This window comes from Pyxicephalus adspersus, chromosome 5 (assembly GCF_032062135.1).
Source record: "Pyxicephalus adspersus chromosome 5, UCB_Pads_2.0, whole genome shotgun sequence".
NCBI lineage: Eukaryota > Metazoa > Chordata > Amphibia > Anura > Pyxicephalidae > Pyxicephalus > Pyxicephalus adspersus.
Window position 1 is genome coordinate 129,368,631 of NC_092862.1, and position 19,712 is coordinate 129,388,342.

Consider the following 19,712-nt stretch of genomic DNA (forward strand, 5'->3'; position numbering starts at 1 on the left):
CATGTTCCCAGTCTTTAACAACACCTGTATCATGTCCGTATTGTCTGACCCCTTTCTGCAGCATTACCTATTCTCAAAAAACACCTGTAGCATGTCCTTGGTCTCTGACAGTCTTCAAAAACATGGTTTCCAACCACATATGTAATATGTCTGTAGTGTCTGAAGTCCTCCTGTATCATGTTTCCAGTCTCCAATAACACTTGTATCATGTCCATACTCATCAGTATCATGTTCAGTGTCTCCAACCACACCTGTATCATGTTCATGTTCCAGACAGCCTTTTTCAGTATGTCCTCAGTATCCAACAACACTTGTAGCATGTTCATAATCTCTAACAGTCTCCAGTAGCATGTCCATAGTCTCCAACAACACCTGTAAGATGCCCATAGGCTGCAGTATGTTCACAGTTTCCAATCACACGTGTAACATGTCTATATTATTTAATTGTCTCCAGTGACATGTGTAGCATGCCGATTATCTGTGACAGTAATGTGACTTTCCTAACTAAAAGGGAAATGTGGGAAGAGATAGGTCAGAGATGGTGACCACATACTCAGTTTGAATGTAATATTGAACGTAATATTGTTACGAAAAGCTCAATTCACAAAAAAAGTTAGAAAATTAGGACAGGACTTATCACAGGATAGGTTGTGTTCTTCCATTACAATAAATAATCCATTTTAGTATACTGAGCTCTGGATCCGCTATTGTTTTATGGGGTGATAATGTATGTAAAATAACTTTCTGACTTTTCCATGTGCAATGATAAAATAATACTGAGATATTTACAGTGATTTAATAGACCTAATATAATACCACCACTTACAGAAAGTAACTAAAGCTTGCTTTCTGACATACATAGGTAGAGGTGTCATGGAAATCACAAAAAAACAAGAGATCTCAGGGGTGTAAATTATGCTTATAGATTTGTACTAAAGGACTGTACTAGAATTCTGTTGCAACCAGTTAGGTGATGGTGCACGGTGACCCCAGTGACCTCCAGTATTGCAGGTCTATTGTGTCACCTCTTGTGTAACAGACACTTTTCAGGACTTCTTTGTGAGTCACAAGCTGGTATTTTCAGAAGGCCCATAGATTCTACAGGTGTTGTCACTATTGTATGTAACCTGTTTGCTGTACTTTTTGTGTAGTTTACTGGTTTAAAAAAAAATAGAGAGATTTTTTGCTGCTAATTTCTACAGAAATTGGATAAAGCTTTTTTTTTTTTCTTTTTCCACTTCTTTTTTTTCTGTTACTTTAATAGCCACAGATTTATAAAAGGACGACCAGGTTTTTATTTTGTCCCTCAGTGGTTATCCGCAATTAATTGCTGTACTGTAATGTAAATTGGCAATCGGAAGCTCCATTGACCTTAATGTTTTTTGTTTTGTTGTCGCAATGGTCACATTACAAAGTGGCAATCAGCAGCTGTAGACTTACATTTTATTATTATTATTATTATTATAAACAGGATTTATAACGGACCATCATAATACACAGCGTTGTACATTAAAAAGGGGTTGCAAATGACAGACAGATACAGACAGTGACACAGGAGGAGGAAAGGATCCTGCCCAGAAGAGCTTACAATCTAGGAGGTGGGGGAAGTGTCACACAAAAATGTCAAAAGCTGCTGATATTCATCATGGCAATGTTTATTAACCAGGGTTCCTCCAGAGGTTGCAATGAGCAGTTTGGATCTCTCAGGTCAGTTTAGGTGACACCAATGATCTCTTTTGCTATCTGTAAGGGAGACATTCCTCCCAATGGCCAGTAATGTAAGAGACATTCTTCCCACTGACCACTACGCAAATATACTGTGAGCTGTAGATATAGTAATTATAGCAGGGGATTCTCCAAGACCTGAAAGTTATTTCAAGGGGTTCCGCATGCGGTCTTTTCTGCAGAACATGCTTTTTTTTGGTCTTTCCCGTTTATAAAGTGGCACTTTGTGCGCCATCGGCCTGCTCACCCCTTTATAAATGAGCTCCAAAGAGTGTAGAGACTGTTCACATATAGTGAACCTGAATTACTTTGAATAACTAATCATGTACAGAGGAAGAGTAGAAAAACACAGACACATAAGCCAGGGTGACACTTGAGAATGGCAGAGGAGTAAACAGTGAAGAACGCACTTAGCCTATTATTGGAGCAGAGGTATATATAGGGGACAGCACAAAAAGCAGTTCAGATACTTGTAAGAAGGAATTATTTATTTGTGAAAAACAAAAAATAGTAAAGACAATGCCTTTCATGAGTTTTTGTGCACTGCTTCTTTATATGTGTTGAGTGTACTAAATGTACATTAGTTTATGTTTAATTGTTTTCTGGATCTTTTTTTGAAGCTTTGGATCATCAGGGGCTTAAAATATAAGTATAAAGTAAAGAGTGTCTAGACACACTTTCCAGTTTTTTTTTTTTTTTTTATAGGGATAGGGAAGAGAAAATTGTCCAATGAGATGTCTGTTTCAGAGTTAATTCTCTGGGGTTAAAGCTTTGTTCACTTTTATGTTGAACATACACTTTAAACACTCTTTTAAGACTGGGTGTCATTTATCTTTCATATGGTATAATTCATTATATGTTCATGTAGTATATTGTGTGATTTGCATAGTTCATATTTTAAATGTTTGAAAATGTCATAAATGTTCTTTGTTGTTACAGGTTACAGTACCTCTAAGTTACCTGATCACAGCATTTCACTCCCCTAAAACTTCAGCGTACCTCCCAAGCTCCTCTTCTCTGAAAGTCGTCCAGCGCGAAGCGACCGCCGACGGGGACACACACAATGCAGTGGTATGATTGGAGAGGGAATGGCCATTACTGATTGGCTACTGGACTTTATTATAAGAGCTCTTTAAAGAATATGGCCATATAATTCAATTCATGATTGGGCTAAGTTTGGGGATCTAAATATATGCTAAGCACAAGAGAGTGTCAGTCCTTACTAATGTTACTAAGGATTTGATAGGCAGCACCCCAACGTTTTTAAATTTTTTTCCTGGCTGTTGCATAACTGTTCTTGGGTGACTGGTACTCTTTAATGCTGTATATCTTCATGCAGGAACCGGTTAGGAGGTTTCCAAGGTGAATGCAGTGGTCTGAACTTTACCCAGAGATCTTGTGCTAAACCTCGCCCTGCAGCTGTTCACAGACCATTTACCAAACAACTGCTACTGTATACAGCTTCCTAATGATAATTACTACGTTTGTGGTTTATACTTTTGTTCTAAATAGTGTTCCAAATATTCTAAGTAGCTACAGCTCTACTTTTCATAGAAATTATTATTATACCTTCTGAGTGTATTTATAGATGTGGTGTAGTGGATGGTATAGCTATTACCAAACCTCCCTATAGTCTTCTACTATGTCATTGGTATTTGGTAGATGGGATACAAGGGGCAACATTGCATTGGTATTTCATTCCACTGAAGTATATGTTAGTGTTATTTTTATAAACACCCTAAAACTCCTCAGTGTGTTAATATAACCCCTTACCCCAGGAATCTGAGCCTGTTATCTATCAGTTTTTGAATTGCATATGATTATTAGGTGTCAGCTTAATACTGTGATATAGTGAAAGGGCTCCCCTTGTATCTCATGTCTTGAAGAGATCTATTTACTCTTGACTAAGGCATTGAGCAGCATTGTGAATATTTGATTAGATCTCTTTCTCTGTCATTCTAAAATATATCCCTAGCCAATAGTCTTTTCATTAGATTTTGATAACCATGTAGAAGGGTTAAAACCCAATGGTAGATTTTTATTGGTGTCCCTGCTAGGAATTTACCCTGTCTCCTGTGTCCTGATTACCAATTTCTGTAGAACAGAAAATTCCAAAGTTTTGCAGCTGTCACCAGAATACAAGGTAAAGGGAAAGTATGATAGTGACAATTGGTCACACCTGCAGTGAATGTTTAGTGATTGTCCAATTCACTTCTTTATAAATATACACTGTTCCCATCAAGGTTCCTCTGTGAATCCAAATCCATAATTGAGATATATATATATATATATATATATATATATATATATACACACACACACACACACACACAAAGCAGTAGACCAGGGGATTGTAGGTGAACAGGCCAGAAATTGTTGTTCAATCAGGATGCATTGGTTTTACAGTATAACGTGGAAGAATTATGTAAATTTGTTGTATGTTCTTCTTTCAGCCCGTGTTTAACCTCCGAGACCTCGGCTTATCTGAGCTAAGAACAACACAGCTTGATGAGATCTTCACAAGACTCCTTCCTGGCTTCTTTGGAGATAGTAAGAAAACCTCATCCCAATGGCACACATCCCATGTATCTGCAGAGTCCTTTTTTGAAAATAAAAATGGTAAGTGGAATGAGGATCTCAGAGCTTATTCCCAAAAAATGCGTGCAGGGACATGCAGTCTCGGATGTTTTTGAAAGTCACAGTTCAGTTGCTTAGGAGGGAAACTTCAGTCCTGTTTTATTATTTTAAAGTCTCATGGATTTCATGTAGAAGTTATTATTGTCCAGTATTGATTTAGCCTCGACATATACGCAGCACTTTACAAAGTCTTCACCATACCCTACCATAGTCATATGTCATTAACACAGTCAAAGGTCAGATTGGGGGGAAACCAATTAACCTAACTGCATGTTTTTGGAATGTGGGAGGAAACTGGAGTACCCAGGCTTCCATGCAGATAAGAGTCCTGGCTGAGATTCGAAACTGGGACCTAGCGCTGCAAAGGTCTGAGCACTAACCTCTGAGCCACTGTGCTGCCAACAGTTATGGCTGTCAATTTGCCCAAATACCTTTTTAGGATGGCCCTCACTTCTGAAACCCCTTTTTACTACAGCTTTTGGAAACCTGAAAATATCAGAAATATAATGAGCAGCAGAGGTAAATTAGTGAAACCTTCAGAAATGTTAGTTTGTAGTGTTTGCTTTTCGTAATTTAGGATTGCATTTTGTAGTAAAAATTGAATAAGAATCATTTAACATCCAGACTGTCTCTTTGAAGGCTTTGCCAACACTATAGATATTTTGCGTCCATACCATCAGCAATATCAGCGCCCACTGAAGCAAGTATCTGCAAAGCTGCAGAACTGGCCAGGTAAATGCTGAATGTTTTGTTTTTGATTCAGTCTTGTCTTGTATGTCAATATAATAAATCACAACTTTGTGAATTACCAAGCATTTATAATCATTACAAGGTAAATGAAGTTTCTTTCTCTGTGCACTTTCTTATTGGATCAAATATGTAAGTATTTAACAACTTTGTACCAATGTAGTTTGTTCAAAAATGTTTAATGCTTTTGGGTGAACTAATTTATTTGCCTGACCCCAGCTCAATTATTTTTAGATACATTGCTTATTCTGATATATAAAAAAAGACCAATATACAGATACCTCTATACAAGACTGTCATGAAAAAGATGAAGAGGTTTCCTTGCTCACCTCTTCTCCACCCTTGAAAATCTTAAATGTCAGACTGCTTCGTTATGTTAACCCCCCTAGCGTTCTAATTTTGTCCAAATTTCCATTAAACTTTAAAAAAACACAAAAATATGTTAAATAAAAAAAATAGTTAAACATGTTATGTAAGTGTAAAGTAGCGTATATAATATAATTATAAATGTGGTATATGAAAATATCTTTGAATTGGACTCAATACAGTTATTTTGTACTGAATCCAATACAAAATTAGTTGAATTTCCCGACGATCCTCCTGCCCACACCAACGCATGCACCAATGTCACCGGGGAACTTCTGCAGATCATCTCTGCACTTAGCGGCTGGAGATCAAAGAGAACGGACCTGTCCCCAGGTCCTGCGGGCACCAGCAGGATGAAGGTTGACGCTAATGGAGCAGGGTAAGTGTTTTTTTTTTTGTTTAGGTTAAAGCGACCCCGAGTGTGACTCGGGATTATTGCTTTTTGCAAGTAAAATCCACTCCGAGTCACACTCGAGATTACTGCTACGGGGTTAATCCAATGGACCATTAAAGTCCAGCTCCACCTTGAACAAAAAAAAACAAAACCTAGCAGGCTCCAAAATACCAAATTAATTCTGACAACTATATTTGCCATTTAAAACTCATTTTACTAGGTGCCAGAAAATAATCAGGCATCTATCAGTTTCATATATCAGGTTCTAACATCATAATTCATAAAATCATAATAAATTGTTTGTGCTTTTCATCTTAGTTTATGTGCAGTCTCGAGGATTCAAGACTGTCCGACCAAAAGACAGAAGGCTGCAGTCAACCTCGGAGCGTATTGCAGCCACTGAAAGTTCTGCACCCTCCTTTATGAAGGTATGTCTTAAAGTTTCATTCTAATGAATAAAAACCTTCCTCTATGTACACTTCAGCATGTAGAAAAGCAGAATGGTTATTTTATTTTTTCTTTTTCTTTTAGGGATTTTTAATGAGAGATAGAATTCCTGATGTGGAAAATTTAGATAAGATTGTCAAAAGTAAAAATGTCCCTGAAGGACAGCAAGACGCATTTAAGACTGGCTTTGCAGAAGGTTTTCTGAAAGCACAAGCACTCACTCAGAGGACCACAGGTAAGTCGGTACAACTAATTGTATCCAATTGCAAGGCTTTAAGTGAACTTTGTGTCCATAATATACTTCCAAGATCACCTACAATAAAGTATTAACTGATTCTAAACAAGTAGTAGGGCCTCGTTTCTACTATGTGTGGTGCGGTTTGAGTTACAGACATGCAGGCGGTTGCGCACTGAAGTGTAATGCACTGCACTGTATTCACTTTTGTACCTATAGGTATTGTGCAGAACATTTTAATACAAAGGCACATGGTAATAAGATTTTTTTTTTCAATTTATTGCATACCACTTTTAGTCCCAGTGAAGCCATTAATGGGTAGGTGTCAGTGTGAAGGTGTGAAACTACCTTAGGTAACACCCACATGTGATGCTGAGCCTGAATGGCTGAAAGAACAGAAGAAATCCAGTGACTAAAAGGTTGGGATGGGAAGGAACAGTCAATCTGGAGAGAAAAGAGTTAAGTGACGCTGGATGTCCCCTAGCCAGGAAATGAGATGGGCTCTATCTACCTTTCTGCAGCTACTAATGAACATTATGAGCAGCCATGTGCAGTAAAATAAGAGTAATCAGAGGAAATGACAATGATAAGCTTCTAGTTGTACTTCTTACCAATCTGGTCATTTGATCTTTTTGCAGAGTCGCTGAAGAGAACGCGGTACATACTGCTGGCGGTGTTATTACTTGGAATCTATGGCTTGTCAAAAACACCTTTTCTGTCAGGTAAATTTTGTGTGTGAAAGTTAATTTAAGCACACCCATACTTATATATTGTGTTTGTATACATGCAATACATAATATTGCAAAGCAGTTGGTTTATCTTTTCATTGCATTTGCTTGTCAAACAGTAATTTTTTGTTTTTCTTCTCTTTTCCATAACTTGCCACTGCAGCGGCTTGTCCACATTTACTCAAGGGGCACATGGGAATGTCTGTGTCCATGCATATGTGATTGAAGGTTTCCAGAACATCATGGGGAATGTCTTCCTAATTTTAACTTGTGCGGCAGCAGTTGCTGGACGCTAGCTGCAGTGGAACACATTTACACTGATAGCTGGGCGCATGTGCTAGATTTTTTAGGCATGCATACCAGGGGAAGGCACACCCCATCCTAAAAACTGCCAGATGCAAAACTACGCGCCCACTCCAAATATGTCTTCAACAGAGCCCAGAAGCACTATTATTGAATATTTTAGGGGAGTTAATGGAGCTACAGAAAAAAAAATACATATTATACATAAAATACACATATACATAAATAAAAAATTTAAAAATACAAAAAGCTTCAAAAAGTTCAGAGTACAGGTTCACTTCATGGTCTGCAATTTGTGAAGGTGTAGTCTGTAAATATAAAATAATTTTCTATTTTTCAGTTCGCTTCCGGGCAACGTCTGGCCTTGATGCAGCTGTAGATCCAATCCAGATGAAAAATGTAACTTTTGATCATGTAAAAGGGGTAAGTATGATTCATCTGTGTTAGGTTAATTAAAATAGTGCAGAGCCTTAATCAATGGCAAGCGATCATATTTCAGAATACTCAGGTCAGATTTAAGATAATTGTAGGAGAGCTACAGGTGATTGAGCTTGCACGATGTTTAAACCTTAATAATACATTTGTCATTTTTGCCTCCTTTATTCCTTTCATTATTATATCACTGAAAGTTATATAGACTATATAACTATATAGTGTATGTATATGTATGTATGTGTGTGTGTGTATATATATATATATATATATATATATATATATATATATATACTATATACTATACTATATTCGACTAATGATAAATCTTCAATATAAAATTAAAACCTGTTGATCCTGCTAGACCTATTGTGATATAACAACTTCCTGCGTTCTGATGGAGGGGAGGATGCAGCCAGGCCACCCTTGAGTAGAAAGGTTGTTACATGGAGGATCACCAGTTAAAAATAAAGGAAAAGCCTGTAATAGGAAAATATAGGGACTGAAGGGAGTTTTTCGTTTTCTATACTATTTGAGCGTTATTTTAAGCAATAAAGATTGAGCACAGTGATTATTCCTTATCAACAGGTTGAAGAAGCAAAAAATGAACTACAAGAAGTTGTTGAGTTCTTGAAAAATCCTCAGAAGTTCACAGTTTTAGGAGGAAAACTTCCAAAAGGTGAGATTATTTTTCAGTAATGGTAGTTTTGATACACCTTGTGGCCTATTTATAAAGAGGTGGTGATCAGATAACAGATTGCAATTTTTTTTTCTTTTCTGTTTACCTCTTTAATAACACCAGATTTATAACAAAGTATTGATCGCTATAACATAATTTAAATTGGTGATCTGTGGCTCTATTTCTTGAAGTGGAGCAACTGATCACCAGTTCTAGAAAACGCACTGGTCAGTGACTAAGGTTACATTGAAGCTGAAAATCAGCACTTTAGAAAGTGGCGATTGTTCTGGACCCCACTTTAAAAATCTAGTGATCAACCTCTTTCAAAAGAGAAAGTGTCTCTCCTGCTGAAAACGGGTAAGCTTCACCTCCTCATAAATAGGAATCTTTTTTTTCTGCTGAATAGTGTTTTTCATATTGACCCATATTCTAAAGGTGGAGTGTCATAATCCCTTTCCTCATTCATTGGCCCTGATTTATTAAAGTTCTCCAAGAGAGGATACATTTTCATCTGTGAACCTGGGTGATTTAGCAAACCTGGAATGAATTTCTTAAAAGTAATTTGCTATTTATTAGCAAATGTTTTCAATCCTGAACCAGATCAGTTTCAGGTTTGTTGTATCACCTAGCTTCACCGATGAAAGTGTACTCTCTCTGGTCTTGGAGAGCTTTAATAAATCAGGCCGAATATACTTTTAAATTTAGCTGGTTCAGCAGAAACTATTTTATCCTGCCTATAAATTGTTAGCATATAGTGCATGTTTATTTATTAAACGCAAATTGCATTATTCTTCATTGAGTACATACGTTGTAGACTCTATCTTTTCAGTCTTTATACACTGTTATGTTTGTGTGCTATATGCTCTAGCTGTGTTCTTCTTTCAGGCATTCTGTTGGTTGGACCACCTGGCACAGGGAAAACCCTTCTGGCTCGAGCTGTCGCTGGTGAAGCTGATGTTCCTTTCTATTACGCATCAGGCTCTGAATTTGATGAGATGTTCGTTGGGGTTGGAGCCAGTCGTATTAGGAATCTATTTAGTATGTCATTTCTTTCTTTTTTCCCTTAAATATTGATTTTGCCTAATAAAGAAAAGTTACCTTGAGTACTTTAGTGCTTTAAGTTAAGGTAAGGTTAGTCAGGCAAGTATATAGAAATAAGGTCTGATTTACCCTTTTGTTTTAGGTAACTGTAACTTGAGTATTGAATTAGTATTCCAGCCAGGTAACTAATATTTACAAAAAGAAAATAGAGTAAGCGGCAGTTATGTATTTCCCATATGACAGGCGTAGAAAAACTATATATATATATATATATATATAATATATAATATATATATATATATATATTATATAAAAATCTAGGGAAGAAGCAATTGTTATACAGTCTGGTAACATAGTAAATGGTAAACAAACAAAAAGTAATGAAAAGTACTTAGCCATGATCTTATCTAATGAAGGAGCTGTTATATTTTATATTTTCAATGGTCATGAACTGAACATTGTCCTCTCAAAAATACTCTTTATATTCAGGAGTTTTGTTTTTGTTTCTTTTTTTTTTTGGGAATAGGATCTTAATGGGTAAGGAAAGGTTATATTTAGGAAAAAAGCTTGTTGGGATGTGAGGGGGGCATAAAGAAAGCATAATAGAAGTGTCTTTCCATTGGTTGATAGTTGTCACCCTCAACAACAATGGCAAAGCTGGTTAGAATAACAGACTCCCAACATACAGTGAACAAGTTTATAGCAGACAGTGCTTTTATTTGATGGCTGGGCGGCACACATTGGGTTGTGACTCCTAGGGCCTGATTTATTAAAGCTCTCCTAGGCTGGAGAGGATACACTTTCCTCAGTCAAGCTAGGTCATCCAGCAAACCTGGAATGGATTCCTTCAAAGTCATTTGCTAGCAAATGTTTTGAATCCTGGACCAGATCCAATCCAGGTTTGCTGGATCACCAAGCTTCAGTGATGAACGTGTATATTCTCCGGCTATGGAGAGCTTTAATAAATCAGGTCCCTAGTCTTTTGGATATTTCTTAGAAGATTAATAAGGATGTGTTCAGTTCTGTCTCCAGATGAGGGATACTTGCATATTTGGTATGGTAGGTTCTTTGAAGACTGGGTAGGAGAGACAAACCTATCCTACATCCAAAATGTATTTCTAAATCATCTGACTCTAAAGTGTGCTAAAAGTGGTGCAAATGCATAACTACAGGACGTGAGAACAATAGGATCATATAAGATTAGTAGACCCTATGGGGTCTATGTACAAAAGCAGTGAATCTAATATTCACTGGAACATTACCCAGCTGGGGAATCAATTACTGTCATTGAAATATATGTTTCAGTGAATGTTATATTCACTTCTTTAAAAATAGACCCTGATGTGTTTTTATTATGTATTTGGTAAATGTGTTACAGCAGCTACATATATACATGTGACTGTATTATGTATATTTTTGAACAGGAGAAGCCAAGACCAATGCACCTTGTGTTATATTCATTGATGAATTGGATTCAGTTGGAGGAAAAAGAATTGAGTCTCCCATGCACCCTTACTCCAGACAAACCATAAACCAGCTCCTGGCAGAGATGGATGGGTAAGAGATCATTGTAATTCATTTGTAGATATGTTTGTGTAAAACAGAAACAATAAGTAATTTTGCTTATTTGAGTAAAGCGTTAACACTTTTCCCACAGCACAAGTTAGGGAACAATTGTTCCCATTAAAGCCTTACACACACGTACAAACTGTAGAGCCAAGTATGTGCTAGTATCCTTGGCTTGTGAAAGTAGATCAAATCAGACAAGGATAGAATATCTATACACCATGCAGACAGTGTCCTTGGTAGGAATTCGATTACTTATTACCAGACCTCCAAGGTTGTTCATTTCTAGTGCCCTGCATTAGCAGCTTCCCTAAATTCCGTGATGGGTCTATAATATATTTATATTATAAAAATATTATCAGCTGATTGAAGGGAAGATTGACCAGTTGGGAAACTCCTCCTGTTTTCCAACTTCATCCTGCCTCTCATACCTGTGTTTTTTTTCTTTATTTTTTATTATAGCTTTAAGCCAAATGAAGGTGTTATAATCATTGGAGCAACAAACTTTCCTGAAGCCTTGGATAAGTATGTATACAATACATTTAGTAAAAGATTTATCTCTTCTTTACTACAGAGATTAAAATATAACAGCACTATGACACCTGTGCTAGAATTTATCTTTAAAATAAAGATGCTAGAAAAGACTCTGGATGTCATTTCTAATTCACCCTACACATGGTGAATAATCTAGCACAAATATTTATTGTTTTTGAAATTGGTTCAGTCTTTTCCTTCTGTTTTGTTTTTTCTAGTGCTTTGGTAAGACCTGGACGTTTTGACATGCAAGTCACGGTTCCCAGACCAGATGTAAAGGGACGCACAGAGATTCTTAATTGGTACCTCAGCAAAATCAAATATGATGAGTGTAAGTTTATTTATTTCACACTTTTATCTTGGGGCTTTGGAACCTTACATTCTTTTTACTGGTACAGGTATAAGGATATGGGTCTTAAGGCAGTGTTTCTCAACCCTGGGGATCCTGCAAAGGTTTCTAGGGGTTCCTTGAGCAATGAGCAATTTGTACCTCGCAAGTCACTTTAATAGTTACCAATGATCTTTTGGTCTATCTGTAAGGGTGACGTTCATCCCAATGACCAACAATGTAAGAAACATTCTTCTTATTGACCACCACACTAATATACTGTGAGTTGTGGATATCGTTACTATAGCAGGGGTTCCCCCAAAGACCTGAAAGTTATTTCAAGGGTTCCCCATGATAAAAAGGTTGAGAAATGATGCTCCAAGGGTTTGGTGGAGTTCTATTTGCCGTCTGAAAATGGTGAATCTGCAGTATTTTACCTATAGCTGTATGAAAGCACAAAAAAAGGATCCTAACAAAACACTAACTATTTCGGAGCTGTTATCTGCCAAAAGTTTTTTTGTTGGTGTTCATTACACAGCCTTACTATACTATTCAGGTAATTTGGTGACCTGACGTTTACATAAGTGTAGCTTTGCAGAGGATTACATGGGACTCATATAGACAAAATAAGGTACTTGAAATAGCAACATTTTAAAATGCATGCAAACTTTAAATAAAAAAAAATAAAAAAAAGTTTTTAAACAAGGGTGAATAAAAATACTAAAACCTGTAATATAACTGCACAGTAGCATGTATAATATTGGATTCAATACAGTTATTTTGTATTGAATCCAATACAAAATTATTTGAACTTCCCGCCACGCCTTCCGCATACACCGACGTCACCGGGGAACATCGTGCACTCGCCAGCTGAAGATCGGAAGAAAAGGACGCATCCCGAGGATGGGATCTGACGAACAGGACGCCAGGGGACGCCAATGGGACCAGGTAAGTGTTTTTTTCTTACGTTTTTAGCTACCCCGAGTGTGGCTCGGGGTTACCGCTTTCAGCATGTTTTCCCACACTCGGGGTTACCGCTCAGGGGGTTAAATTGATATATTTTTTTAAATCTGCCTGAGTATTATATTTATAAATTGAACTCAAAAATTCAAAATAAAGTAAAATATAGGTATTAGAAAATTCTAATAAAATCTTTATTTTTAACTGTTTAGCGGTTGAAGCTGAAATAATAGCTCGTGGCACTGTGGGATTTTCTGGGGCTGAGCTGGAGAATTTGGTTAACCAAGCTGCCTTGAAAGCTGCAGTGGACGGGAAGGACATGGTTACAATGAAGGAACTGGAGTTTGCCAAAGACAAGATTCTCATGGGTAAGCTATGGATGTGTCTCTTTGTAGGTGGTTATGCTGCAGTAGAGTCTAATACTCACAGTATATTTTTACATCTTTTTATCTTTAGGACCAGAGAGAAGAAGTGTGGAAATTGACAACAAAAATAAGACAATCACTGCTTACCATGAATCCGGCCATGCCATTATTGCTTATTATACCAAAGATGCAATGCCTATCAACAAAGCAACGATCATGCCTCGGGGACCAACTCTTGGTCATGTGAGTCCGTAGATGATAAATTACACTGACTGTATTTGCTATTTTATAATGTGGCCTGAAGGTCACTATATTGTCTTATACAGTACTATCTGAACAAGGATGCATGGTAATCAATTAAAGTTTCAGGCACATATTTCATTAAAAATGTATTCCTCAACCACAAATGATATCCTTCTGTTTCCTGTTCTCCTAATCCCTTTATATACCAAGATACCAGTTTGTATAATTTAATTTTTTCCTCTGTCATAGCTCAGTTATATCATTACCAGTGGAGGTAAGAAAGGGTCAGATGTCACTGTTGCTTTCTAAGGTTCTTGCAGCTGTCAGTTCCTTCATAGGTAAGGATGCTGAGCGGAAGAAAGCACAGCTTATCTGCTCGGTGCAGTACATCTGCATTCAGTGTCTACCCAGCAAGTGTACTATACAATGCTATTCTTTAATATTTAGGTAACATTCATCTCTCACATTTACTTAAAAAACAGAGCAACTCCCCTTCCTGTATTAACCCTTCCCTGTTTTCCAGCCCCCTCCATGTGCTTGGCCCATCATCCTGTAGCGGTAATGGTAGCCATATATTATGGGATTTTCTAGCAGTGGTATTTATTATTTGATATTTAATATTCACATGTAAATCTATTCTTAGCCATCAACTACAAGTATGCAATGTATCACTCACTAGTTCAGTAATTGAACTGTATTAAAATAAAAAAAAAAAAAATGTGCCAGTAAAAAATACTGATCAGATGTCGTTCAGGATTCTTCTTAAATATCAATTGAAATCGATCATTGGAAAAAACTGGTGGATCAGTGACCAATTAGGTTTGAACTTAATTGAGAATATTCTATCAAAGCGAGTTTAGATTTAAGCTTAGATTTTTTTTAATTAACATTTTTTTCATAGTGAAATGTTTACACACTTCACCTGCAGTGTTATTTTGCCTTTAAACTTGGATAACTACAGCTCTTCTGTCATTGTAGTTATTTTATTTTATTGTCTGTATGATTGTTCCCATCTCATAGGTGTCCCTCCTGCCAGAGAATGATCGGTGGAGTGAGACAAAGTCTCAGCTCTTGGCTCAGATGGATGTGAGCATGGGAGGAAGAGTGGCAGAGGAAATCATTTTTGGACCAGAGAATATCACCACAGGTATCCTGACCTGTCTAAATGATAACCGTTTGTTCATGATACAAACCTTAGAGATTAAATTATTATTTGTTTCTATTTTTAGGGGCTTCTAGTGACTTTGACAGTGCTACAAAAATTGCAAAGCTGATGGTGACCAGATTTGGTATGAGTGAAAAGGTTAGTAATTCCATGGTTTTACTTATTTTATACTTTTTTGGTTTCTCATTCAAAGCTGAACTTTAGTCTTCCCTTCAGTCTTGCGCAGTTGAGCAGGTTCCTGTACTGATAATTTTCTGGCTGGACGAAAACCTTCTCTGGCTCAACCCTTTCATTCTTTGGAGGTCTCTTCTTTCAATAATGGAAGCTTTGTATCATTACTGTTATTTATGACAGTGTGAATACAAATGCAGCCTTCTAAGGATTGGCAGAATGACACAGTATTTGTGCAACTTCCCAACAGGCAGCCCACTGCTTGCATTGAGACTCCTAAGTGGAGTACTGGCAGGGTGCTGAGATGTTTTTGGGAGGATATATACAATACCACGTTTGCTGCACCTTTTCTATATACAATACCACGTTTGCTGAGGACTTCCATGTTATAACCTTAGAGGAAATTTCAGTAAATAAATTTACACTCTATTCCTGAAGCTTTCCATCCTGACATCCACCATGGAAGTCCCCAGCACCCAGGGTGGTACAGGTACACACACCCAAGACCTGTGATGGGAGGGTCGGGTGCAGTACCTGCCCAATGTGATTGAGTGGCTTTGCAGCAAAAACAAATTAAATTCACTCCCACTATGACAAGAAGATTCCTTACAAGCAACTGCTCTTAACTATGGTTCTGATTAGGGTTAACTGTGGCAACTGGCGAGAAACCTAGAAACCGCTTTACTCAGTTAGCCGAAGTGTGCTGGTTCCAGACTATGCAAAAAACACTGACAAAGTATTTTTCCCTTACATCTTTTTAAATCTGTTTTTATTTTATAATATCCAGTGTAAATTCAGCATTGCGATAAATAAGTATTGTCTTCTTTAAAACATTTTAGCTTGGAGTCATGACTTATTCTGATACGGGAAAACTGAGCCCAGAAACACAAGCTGCTATTGAACAGGAAGTTAGAAGTCTACTCAAGGTAAGAAGCATAAACACTCCGATCTAACTCTAGGCAGTCGAGTGTCAGCACTATACTTGAAAAAAAACACGATCAGGACTAACCTTTTTATTTTTAATTTTTTTTTATCACTCACCAGCCCAAAAAAATATTTTTAGATGTTTTTTTTATGTTTGCATTAATTCATTAAAGTGACATAGCCTTTCCTTTTAGTCTTGCATAGTTGTACAATGCATAAAGTACATAACCCAAGCATTTGTAAAGTGTCATACAGTGTGGTCAGCAGACCCCCCCCCCTTCCAACACACACACTTTTGTATTCATATCCACAGATATGCAAAGTACATATGCCTAGGAAGTTTTTTTGGAGCATAAAACTCTTCAACTTTGACTTCCATTCAAGTTGTTCCCCCCAACCAAGAGAGGTATTCTGTGTTGATAAAAAAGACCAGAGGTCCAAACCCTTCCCTACCCTACTTTGTCTAAAACCTCACTTAAAATGGTGTATCTTTTGTTGGCTAACAAATTCCATCACATAATACATATTGAAATTTCTGTGGTCACCAACCTCCAAAAATTATTTTTTTTTGTGTTGTAGGAAAAAAAGATATCACAGTTTCAAATTTTATTCAGACGGGGGATGTATAGATGGATATGCAGTGTTCTCCCCAGCCCATTTTAGCCAGGTGCACCACCAGGCACTTAGAAAAGTTAGGTCACAATACAGGGGCTGCCACTCACCTACAATTTTATTCCACCCGACATAAAAAATATTTGGGGAAAACATTGATGTGGATAGTATTCCTAATACAAATGAAAGAAACCTAGCTAACCAGTAATCTACTGATCTACCCAATGCTGCTATATACTCATAATTTGTCTACAAACTTCCTTTATTCATGATGACTTTTTTTTTTTTTAGGAATCCTATGAAAGGGCAAAACTTATCCTAAAAACACACGCCAAGGAGCACAAGAGCCTGGCAGAAGCTTTATTAGCGTATGAGACATTGGATGCCAAAGAGATCCAGATGGTAGTAGAAGGAAAGAAGCCAGAAGGAAGATGATACATCCTGTACAGTGCAATGAACTGTGGACTTCTTGTTTTATTGTCACTGCAGCATAGCTTATTCTTTATTTTACTCATTTTTACTTAAGGTATGCTTTGATTCCTCAGTCTAAATATTCAGATTTCATCTATTGCAATATGTGGCTGCTCCAGTGTTCCACTGGGCAGTATGTTGACATGTCTGCATAGAGCAGGCAGTGCAAATGTGGAAGGGATCTCAGGGCAGAATATGATTGGTGACCGGCAGCAGACACATCCCACAATGCATCTCTCAGGCGTGGTGTTGCCAGTGCTCATTGTCTACGAGGCTTTGCCTGTCACTGCTACTATTTTTGCCGAGTGAATATACTCTTGGTGCTCCAGTCAGCTACTGCCTGTATGTGTGTCTTTGTGTGAAGCAGCTGCACAATGTAGAGCTATTGTACTTGAATGCTTGACACCTTGTGAGTACCTGCAATTAAAATCACCATGTCTAGAGGAGGAACCTGCTGCTCTTCTGCAAAACTAGAGACAACCATCTTCATGTTGACATCTTATTAGGATTATGTAAGCAATATTAGTGACGTTAAGTCTTGGTTAATTTTATCTAATTTCTTTCCTCTTGAGAGGCTTTTGCAGGAAAGAGTTGACTCCAGGCCAAGAGATTCCTAAATTCTGATCCCATACCTGAAATCAGGTCTGTGGAGACATTGCAGTTTTTAAGGATAATGCAACCTTTGCTCTGCAAGGTTTTATAACCTCAGCCAATAGCCTAGCATGGTGACCACCTAATCCTGGCTAATCTGATGAGAATTTTTTACTTGACATGGCATTCATTCCTAGCTAAAGTGACATAAATAAGTGCTGCGTACATGTAGGTTTAGACACCTAGATGACTCTGCACACACTTCCTACAGCTTTCAGTCCCTCTGCTCTGCCCACATCCTAGGCAATTCTTGTTAGGTAAAGGTCTTACCTTTTCAGGTAGTGGTGAAATTTGTCACACCCCCCATCCCCCATACACTTCCTCCTACTTCTGTTTCGTCCGTTCACTAGGATTGTCTGGTTTCCTATAGAAATATGTAGGAGCTTGGAATCTGGATAGAAGTCTGGAAGTAAGGATTCTAAGGTCTGGAGCCTCATTTTTTAAGAATGGCCCAGCATTTGGGTGGAGCAGGGGGGACCAAGCTACGGCAGGTATGTGGAGGCACTTCTCCGCTTCTACAGTTTATGTCCGTAAAAAGTTTTTTGAACAGTCAACATAAGGCCATGTATAGGATAACGTATGATAAACTAAGACTATTGCAGATTTATGCTCCATGTTTCACAAGAACCAAAAAACCTGTTCATGGTTGCTATAGTTTTTATAGTAAACCTGAACCTGTTCTGGCCTAAAAAGAAAAGTGTTAGGATTCCAGAACCCCCACAGGATTCAATTTTTTGTCTATGTCAACTTTTTTCAACACTTTTGAGACCAAGCCTTTCCTGTTGTTCAACTTATGCCTGAGCTTCAGTGGGAAGTATTGATGCCAAACGTTGGAAAAAAGAGTGTCACTTAGTGGCAGGGGATGTGTACCAGCCTCAGTTTGGAGGGTAATTGAGGCTTTGAGTTTGGTCACTGAAACCATGGCCTAATGTCCAAGAAGCTCCATAGGAACAGATTCTAATTACTATCTCAATTTCCAGGAGGTCATCATTATTGCTGCCAGATCAATGATCAGTTTCACCCAAGTGTGGAGTACAAATATGCAATTTTGCTTAGAATTTGGCCGGATTGTGTTGCCACTATTTAAATACCCAAGTAAGGAGTTAATAGAAATCTCTACGTTGTATACGTTGGCCATCAGTTACGCCAACAAAGAACATAAATAAATTAATGTGTTTCAGATAATTTTTATCACTGTAAGTAATAAAGGTTACATTTTAGGTTTATTCTGAATTTCAGTTATTTTTAGTGCAAGCAGTGTTCAGATGTGAAAACCACCTGTAAGCCTTTTGTACAGTGCAATTTCTGAAAAAAACTGCTTTTCATCCTTCCAGATCTGGAATGTAAAACATATTCCTACCTCTGTAAATTGAGGTGTATGAACATATTTAAACATATGTAAATAAATTTGAAATCTTATGGCAAAAATGTGTTTTGTGGATTTTTTTCTGTATGGTGGCTGACTGTTTAGAAGTATTAAATTCGGTTTTATGCTAGTATGATATATAGAAGGACCCTTGCTCTCGGTGTGAAAGCAGTGATCTCTCTGTTGGGGTCTGACACATTTCCGGCATAGAGATTCAATCAGTTAGGGGTGTTCTGGACCACTGCTTCCACATAGGGAGCGAGGGTCCATCTCTGCAGTCCATGGACATGACCTGCTATGGCTGTGGCTCCTTTCTACGGAAAACAAACTGTAAGATCTCTGAACACTTTGTTTTTTGCCTTGGTATTAAATTATCTGGTGTAAACCGTTCAATTAGGTTTTTTTTTAAGACCATATCCCTTTGATTTTTTTATTTTAGCCCATAGGGCATTTTATTCTGACCATGTTGCTTGTCATCCTTTACTCAAGAGACTAGTTTGCCCACATAGGTCATTTATACCCTGACACTAAAGCAGAACTTAACCCAATGATCATCACTTGTCACCATTCAGTCACAGGGTGCTGCCATCCTCCATTCCTTTTTGTGATTTTCAGTCATCTT

At 37.5% G+C, this 19,712-nt stretch overlaps 1 protein-coding gene across 1 annotated transcript in view; it reads left to right on the plus strand.

The window, feature by feature from the left end:
* YME1L1 (YME1 like 1 ATPase) overlaps positions 1 to 19,152 on the plus strand; it is a 21,377-nt gene extending 2,225 nt beyond the window's left edge. Inside the window, exons 2-19 of the mRNA XM_072412684.1 lie at positions 2,665 to 2,796; positions 4,179 to 4,344; positions 5,002 to 5,094; positions 6,188 to 6,297; positions 6,401 to 6,551; positions 7,190 to 7,273; positions 7,923 to 8,005; positions 8,603 to 8,693; positions 9,579 to 9,731; positions 11,159 to 11,291; positions 11,763 to 11,825; positions 12,053 to 12,165; positions 13,335 to 13,490; positions 13,579 to 13,730; positions 14,751 to 14,877; positions 14,960 to 15,033; positions 15,906 to 15,992; positions 16,894 to 19,152. Of these exons, the coding sequence (XP_072268785.1) occupies positions 2,665 to 2,796; positions 4,179 to 4,344; positions 5,002 to 5,094; positions 6,188 to 6,297; positions 6,401 to 6,551; positions 7,190 to 7,273; positions 7,923 to 8,005; positions 8,603 to 8,693; positions 9,579 to 9,731; positions 11,159 to 11,291; positions 11,763 to 11,825; positions 12,053 to 12,165; positions 13,335 to 13,490; positions 13,579 to 13,730; positions 14,751 to 14,877; positions 14,960 to 15,033; positions 15,906 to 15,992; positions 16,894 to 17,037 (2,112 nt within the window). The 3' untranslated portion in view covers positions 17,038 to 19,152. The remainder of the gene's footprint in view (positions 1 to 2,664; positions 2,797 to 4,178; positions 4,345 to 5,001; positions 5,095 to 6,187; positions 6,298 to 6,400; positions 6,552 to 7,189; positions 7,274 to 7,922; positions 8,006 to 8,602; positions 8,694 to 9,578; positions 9,732 to 11,158; positions 11,292 to 11,762; positions 11,826 to 12,052; positions 12,166 to 13,334; positions 13,491 to 13,578; positions 13,731 to 14,750; positions 14,878 to 14,959; positions 15,034 to 15,905; positions 15,993 to 16,893) is intronic.
* The last annotated feature ends 560 nt before the right edge of the window (positions 19,153 to 19,712 follow it).